This window comes from Crocuta crocuta, unplaced genomic scaffold, assembly GCF_008692635.1.
Source record: "Crocuta crocuta isolate KB4526 unplaced genomic scaffold, BGI_CrCroc_1.0 scaffold445, whole genome shotgun sequence".
Classification (NCBI taxonomy): Eukaryota; Metazoa; Chordata; class Mammalia; order Carnivora; family Hyaenidae; genus Crocuta; species Crocuta crocuta.
Window position 1 is genome coordinate 322,107 of NW_027530847.1, and position 7,365 is coordinate 329,471.

Consider the following 7,365-nt stretch of genomic DNA (forward strand, 5'->3'; position numbering starts at 1 on the left):
TACCCATTCCTTCTCACCGTCTTGTTCCCTTGACACTTGACTTTCAAGCCTCCCTTGTCAGCTGGGCTCTGGGCTGAATGCCAAAGTAAAGGAGGGGGACTTGAGAATAAGCTTTCAGAGTGGAGGTCACAATGTGGTGTCTGTGATGAGGTCCCTGTTATAACTGGGCTGGCATGAAAGACCTCACTGGGTGTCAATCTCCTCTGGGCGACCACAGCATACAAGTGTCACCTCTCCCTTCTTCTCAACCTCCAGTCCAGGCCTTGGCAGAGTTCCTTTTAGCAGTTAGCAGGTGGCTGAGAAAGCAAGAGGTGAGGTGTTGGGACTGAGATGTGGTGTGAAGGGTTAGGGGAGGAACGGAAGCCATCAGGACAGGGGGCACTGGTCTGTTGGCCCCAGCCCCTCCTCCTTCCCAGTACCAGGTGTCAGAGCTAATCTACCGTCTGCTGGGGCACCATCGTGGATGCCGGAGATGATGGTTCAATACTTGAAGCCGAGTCTGGTAGCTGCCTGTATACTTACATTGTGGCTGATGGCCTTCTTCCTGAGCCAAGAGTTCAGCCAGAATGACATCCATGAAAAGGCCAGAATGCATTCAAGGCCAGAATCCTGCCATTGCTTCGGATCTTTCAGGAAGTGTATGTGTTCATCTGAGATCTTCGAGTGCCCTGCCTGCCTCCACACGCGTGGAGGATCTGACTGGTTTGATGAACGCTTTGTAAGGGCCATTGAGCCTGTGCAGAGGTCAGAAGAGCCCATGTCCTCGGATGCCTTGATATTGTGGTTGGTCAGTGCACAGTCTTGGTCTCTGTCCAGTCCCAGCTCTCCCAACCCCATGCCCTGAACATCTCTCCCTTTATGGCCCCAAGCTCTAACCTTCTTCCAAAGATAGTGAGAGTCTGAGATGAGCTCCTAAATTCCTCTCTACTATGCTTTTCTGAACTTCAGGGTGTCAAGTCAAAGAAAGAGTTTGAGGATCAGGAGCAGCAGCCAATAGAAGAGTCTCCCAGACATCCACAGGGCTATGTGGGGTCCAGCTGCCGGACCTGTGCAGTGGTTGGAAACTCAAGGTTCCTACGTGGCTCTGGCCATGGATTCAGGATTAACCAACATGACATGGTCCTCAGGTGGGTGCAGAGGAGGAGGTGGAGACCAGGAAGGTCAGGCCAAATCCACTTCCTCCTCCAAATGTCCACCCTGCTCTCCTTTCTAGGATGAACCAGGCCCCTGTCCTAGGTTTTGAGACAGATGTGGGCAACAAAACCACCATGCGCATTATGTACCCCGAGATGGCTAGCACACGGGATCATGGAACCCAGCTGCTGCTGCTTCCTCTGAATTCATCTGGCCTAAAGTGGTTTATGGAAGTGCTATGGGAACAGAGCTTCAGAAGCCCAATAAACCCTGGGTATGGCAGTGAGCAGAGCCATTGTAGGGGGTGACAGTGGGGACTCCAGAGGGACCCTTGCTGAATTTTGAGGCACCCTCAAGGCTTACCTAAGCTTGGGGGCTGCTGTGTCAAATGACTCTGAAATTCCTGCACCCCAATCCCTTTTTAGATTTCAGATAGACCAGGTCCCCAGTGGAAGTAACAAGAACAAAGACAAGGTGAGAGATCTGGGAGGGTAAAGGGGGAGGAGCAGGATGACAGGGCTGCTCATAGCCTGAAGGGGATGCCCTTCAGGTCAGCACTCTCCCTTATATTCTCTAGGTCTTGGTGCTCAGCCTCACCTTTCTCCAGTATGTCCAGGATCGTTGGCTGGGGAAGCATGGTTGGTTTCCATCCTTGGGCTTCGTGGGTTTGTTGTATGCCCTGCACACCTGTGACCAGGTAAGACAACTTCTACAACTCACTGACCTTCATCCTTCTGTCAAAATGTCCATTTTCCCAGGGACTTCAGGTTGAGTTTAAAGTTTTTTAACTGGCTTTCAAGACCCTTCATGATCTAACTACCACCACCTTCTCTCTCCAAGCTCACACACTGTGCTTTTTGGCATTCCCCAAACAGACCAGCTCCCTCCTACCTTCTCACGCACTGCTGCCTCTGCCTGGAAGTCCCCTTCTCTTGTCTCCCTGGGGAATCCTCTTTTCCGCCAATAATCAGAAACAACTAGTTGACACTCTCTTTACTGGACTCCAGGGTCACACTGTGTGTTCAAAGTATGTCTTCGCTAGAGGTGAGCTCTGTTCTCCTCCAAGGTCCAAGAGGAAGACTGTCACGCTGGATGTTAAATGAGTGTTTGGTGAAGGGTGGCTGGTGGGCATGGAGGCAGGACAGGATCCAGCCTGCGACCCCGTGGCCCTTTCCTATCTTATCCTATTTCCCAGGTATCCTTATTTGGTTTTGGGACAGATGAGTTCATGAGGTTGTCCCATTACTGGGATGATAAATATTGGCTCAAGAGTAACATACACAATTTCAAAGAAGAGCGAAAGGTCATCTTAAAGCTGGAATGTGAGGGGAAGGTTGTTGTTTACAACTGAAATGTTTTCCCACCTGTTCACCCCATGGAAGCCCCAGGAGGCTGGCTGTTAGTAAAAGGGACCATGGTGTATCAGAGAAGGACTGGGGCTTCAAGTGATCCTGGATATAAATCACTCTGCTGCTAAATAAAACTGTAGTTTATTCCTCCCAATGGATCCTGGTGGTGTTAAAGGCTGCATTCTCTTCCAGATTCTTAACAGCAAACATATCCCCATATGACATTTATATACACATCTCACACTATATGTGTATATGTATACATATATATCTCAGCAAAAAATATGATCAAATGAAAAAGAGGAAAAAGCAAACCCTAAAGTTGAGAACAAATCAAATGGACCTAACTATATACCAGATTGGTAATATAAGCACCAGAGAAAAGAATTATTTCAAGTTTCTTTGGTACTCAATACACTATGTATCCTTTGGAGGATATATTCTGTGGACAAAAAGAACTACAAAGAAACTTTAAACTTCACTTAGCAGATGTATTATAATATTATTATTATTTTTGAAACTATATAATGGGTTTCATGGAATAAAGAATTTAAGTAATAATATTAATATTATTAGGAACCAAATACAAAGTCAGACAGGTATAGTAAAAACTCTGTGACATTAAATTCAAACTGGAAATATCATTATAAACTCGATTTTTAAATTATTTTTTGTGGCAATATCTATATAACAATTACATTTTAATCATTCGAAAGTGTACAGTTAGGTGGCATTAAGTACATTCACATTACTGCGCACCCACATCACCATGAACTCACGATTTTCCAAATACATTTCTGCTCTGTCATCTGAATGGTCTAAATGCCATAAATACCAGTAGCAATGATCAATCCTGGAACTCAGATTTTGTTTTCTAAATACTTCTTTCCCATGAAAAGATTCCAGATCTGGACAGGAAAAGTACCAGGAAAATCTAGACATCAAAGTTGGGAATATTTCAACATCAAAAACATCAATTGTCATGATGGAATCACAGTGAATATACAAAGAATCCTTGAGTCCATAATGATACTCAGAAATAAAAACAATTCGTTAGAGGAGACTATCAACTGGGGGGAGGGAGAGCATTTATCCTGCTTTTTTTTTTTTTTTTTGTAGAAACTGTAGTTCAGGGTATCCAAATAGCCTCCGCTGAGGATGTTTGGTTGTTGGGTATACGAAACAAATATCCACTATGTTCTTCCTCCCGGGCTGTCCCCAACGCACACACAAACTAACACAATGCAAATATCCCTCATCCAACCAAGACTATACATACCTGCCTCCCTAAAGGCACTGATGTGTATGGGACGTCTAGTTTAGAGCCAGAGTCCAAAAATCCCCAAAGGTGTGAGCAGTGCGGCTATCTATTGCCATGTTATTCCAGATACTGGACCCATTATGGCATCATATAAACATATTACAGGTACTTAGAGGAATTAAGTTGTCCAGTGTAAAAATAGAGTCTTTATCACTTCTTGGCCTTTTGGCTAAGATCAAGTGTTAAATAGAGTCTTTAAAATTTTTCTATCGTAGACAGAGAGTGAGAGAGAGTTCAGGAAGAGGGGGTGAAGGAGAAAGAGAGAATCTCAGGCAGGCTCCAATCTCAGCGTGGAGTCCCATGTGGGCTTGATCCCATGACCCTAGGGTCATGACCTGAGCTGAAATCAAGAGTCAGATGGTCATCCGGCTGAGCCACCCAGGAGCCCTAAAAATAGTGTTAAAAAATTGGTTGCCTCTGGAGAGAGGTGGAAAAAGAATTGGATGGGAAACTGCTACCTTCTTTTCTACTTCATTTTGTAACCATGTGCATGTACTGGTTTCATTTTAAATAAAAGAAACAAAGTTTAGTTGGATAGAAATTTACTTTTAACCACATCACAAAGTTTTCCTGTAGATTCCTTCCTCAAGGGGGGCCAAAAAGGGGCACCTGGTTCAGTCGGTCAAGTGTCTGACTTCAGTTCAGGTCATGATCTCACCGTTTGTGGGTTTGAGCCCCGCATCGGTCTCTGCACTGACAGTGCAGAGCCTGCTTCAGATCCAGTCTCCTTCTCTCTCTCTGCCCCTTCGCAGCTTGTGCGCATGCTCTCTCTCTCAAAAAGAAATAAACATTAAAAAAAAAAATTTTTTTTTAAAGAGGGGCCAAAAGTCTCTTCCTTTATCCTTTCTGCCTTATGCTTAACAACCCTGCACTGGCAATAGATGGCGCCCATCTCAGAGATGCGCCACATTAGTCTTGGCATATATTCTCACCCTTTTTATTCCTGTCCCCATTACGCTTGATTTTCAAGCTCACCCTTACCAGGCGGACCGTGGGCTGAATACCAAGGTGAAGGCAGGAACAAGACCTCCGTGCAGGAACTCACAACGTGACTTGTGTGGTGGGGTCCCTGATACTGGGCTGGCATGAAGAACCCCATTGAGCATCAACCCCTTCTCCTCCAGGGAGGCCACAGGAAACACCAAATGTCGCCTCTCCCCCCCTCCATTCAGCCTCCAGTGGAGCACCCTGTAGGGCTTAGCAGGTGACTGTGGAGCTCTGATGGAGGCCGCCAGGGCGGTGTCGTGCTAGTGAAGTCTGTGACCGTAGTAGCTTCCTACTTTTCCCAGTGTTTGGTGTCCGAGTCAGCCAGTCACTTGCCTTGTGCATTGCCCCATGGGAAAGGAATGAAGCCTTAATGGTGGGTTTTAGGCTTATGGGCTGAACATCACATTCACCTGTGGCTGATGCCTCAGCTCTGGTCGGAAAGATCTAACCTGAACAGGCTAGCTGGTATAGCTCCAAGAGCCTGCCATCGCCCACCCTTAGGACCCACAGGCACACCCCTGGACCCTATAAATGCAGTGTATCCATCCAATCAGCTTGAAAACACTTTGAAAGGGTTCTCCAGGCCTCTCTTCCTCCAGGATATTCTGTGGCACTTTCTCTGGCTTTCCTGAGCGGCCAGTGAGTCTCTTCTGGACATCCAGGTCATTCTGTAAGTGTTTGTCTAGGTGCAGGCTCTGTCCTCCCTGGAGAAGAGCTCCTCTTTTCGGTGCTTTGTGACACACAGGTTTAATGAGTATTTCCAAGTGAATGGAGAGCTGGATTCGGGGCAAAGGGGCAGCAACCAGCCCATTTTATCTGTAAGGTTTCTGCATCTGGAGTCAGGCAGACAAGAGGCAGGCCCTTATACAGGGAAGAGAGTTACCTCTAAAGGCTGAAGCCTGACTTGTTGAGCCACAATACAACAGCAGAAGGCAAAGGAATCGGCCAGCTCAAATGTGAGACTATTCTTGGCCAGCAACAAGCCTTAGACCCTTGGATCTGAATGGTAGGTCTGGAATATTCAGATCTAGGAGACATGACAGGAAACCAAGATAGGAGGTCCAGGAGAGATGTGTGGATTATCAGGCACCGGTATAAGCTTTCCCAGATTCCCTCACCTCAAGGACTAGCAGTCATTAAGAAGAACCAGATTTGAATACTTATTCTCCTCCCCCTCCCCAGGTCCACACACATGGCCATGTGCTGGGAACAGAAAGCACAGCCCTAGGGGCTGAGGGGCCCATCGCACAGCCCTGGCAGAGAGGCACATCTCTCCTCTGATTGCCGACTCACTCACTCACCTTTTTACTTCCAAGCCATCCTGTGTCAGGCTTCAGGGCCTAGGGAGGCTATACAGAGCTGTTAGCATTGGTTAACAAAAGACTAAGAGGAAAGAGGTCACAATGTGCACACTGATGTAAATGAAGTGGTTGAGTCTTGGGAGTACAGCCCTGCCTTCTCTGGAGGAGCCTCTCTTCTCATCTTCACCTCCTCCAGGGTCTGGACAACCCCTGGTCCCAGCAGGCTAGAGGGAGTAAATTCTAGGGTCGGACCCAAGTTGAGACCCCATGTTCTTGGCCTTCCTCCTCCCTCGCCTACTTTCTAAGTGTGGTGAGCAGAGCCGAGTCTGCATCTCTTCCGCGCTGTGCTCGAGATCGATGCTTGCAGCACATTGCTTCTTTCTGCTCCCTGCTCCACACACCACTGCTCCTGTTCTGCAGGGCCTGCTGTTTGCACAGAGCTTGGCCGCTCCATCCTCAGCCCTGGGGAGTGAATAGGTGTTTAGTGGGTCAGAGTAGCAGGTAAGGTATTGCAGGGGTGGGGACAATCAGCTGAAGATGTCATCTGTCCTAAGACCAGACAACTAAACAACCATGTGGCTTGAAAGGGACCTGTTCCATGGGTTGAGATGAGGCCTGCATGCCGAGTCTTAGGCTGGGGTTGCCTTGCTGCTTTTGTGGGTGAGGTATTCCCACCTCCACAGGTACTTCTGGAAGTTCTGCTGCTGGCCCCAGAGCTGTAGAAGCCCTGAGGTTGCTCATCTGGATAGCCTGATTCCCCCAGCAGTGTCCGCCTGGTTTGATCAACGCTTCTGGATGGGCCCCAAAGCTCCTTGTGGAGTTGGGAGACCACCACGTCCAGAGTTCCTGGGCTCTGAGCTGTATCCCCTCCCTCCCTGACTCCTTTCTCTACTCCGATGGGGCCCAACCTCCTCTGTGTTAGAACATAGGGGGTGAAGTGGTAAGTTGTCTGTGCTCTTCTCTGTAGGCACTGATGTTAGGAGACCCAACCCAATTCCAGCCAGCCAAGGAGGAGCTTTTCAGCTGACCCCCAGGCCACAGCGAAACCCTGAGACCCACCCATGCCAGTCCTGTGCTATGCACGTGGAACTTAGGGAATCTGAAGTCTTCGCAATATGGGGTATCCACTGAGGAGCACCACACCATGCTCAATGGGCACAGGAAGGTGAGGGTGGTGAACAGTGCCAGCTGGTGAGCCCCAGTGCCTTCCTGACTTCCTTTCCTATCTCTGCAGAATGAACCAGGCCCCACTTTTAGGTCCAGAGAATAACTA

The 7,365-nt window shown here is 48.0% G+C and overlaps 1 protein-coding gene across 1 annotated transcript; it reads left to right on the top strand.

Annotated features, from left to right (window-relative positions):
- Window positions 1-425: 425 nt before the first annotated feature.
- On the top strand, window positions 426-2,641 carry CUNH20orf173 (chromosome unknown C20orf173 homolog). Its single transcript, XM_077769414.1, has 6 exons — window positions 426-787; window positions 949-1,127; window positions 1,214-1,408; window positions 1,560-1,608; window positions 1,712-1,831; window positions 2,330-2,641. Exons 1-6 carry the CDS (start codon window positions 464-466, stop codon window positions 2,483-2,485), a joined length of 1,023 nt encoding a protein of 340 aa, XP_077625540.1. The 5' UTR covers window positions 426-463; the 3' UTR covers window positions 2,486-2,641.
- Window positions 2,642-7,365: the final 4,724 nt, after the last annotated feature.

What these genes read in the sequence shown, in the direction of transcription:
- CUNH20orf173 (XM_077769414.1), top strand. Translation starts at nt 464, where the DNA reads ATGCCGGAGATGATGGTTCAATACTTGAAGCCGAGTCTGGTAGCTGCC. An exon ending in AGAAGCCCAATAAACCCTGG is followed by an intron (nt 1,409 to 1,559) that starts GTATGGCAGTGA and finishes ATCCCTTTTTAG; the next exon opens with ATTTCAGATAGACCAGGTCC. An exon ending in GTAACAAGAACAAAGACAAG is followed by an intron (nt 1,609 to 1,711) that starts GTGAGAGATCTG and finishes TATATTCTCTAG; the next exon opens with GTCTTGGTGCTCAGCCTCAC.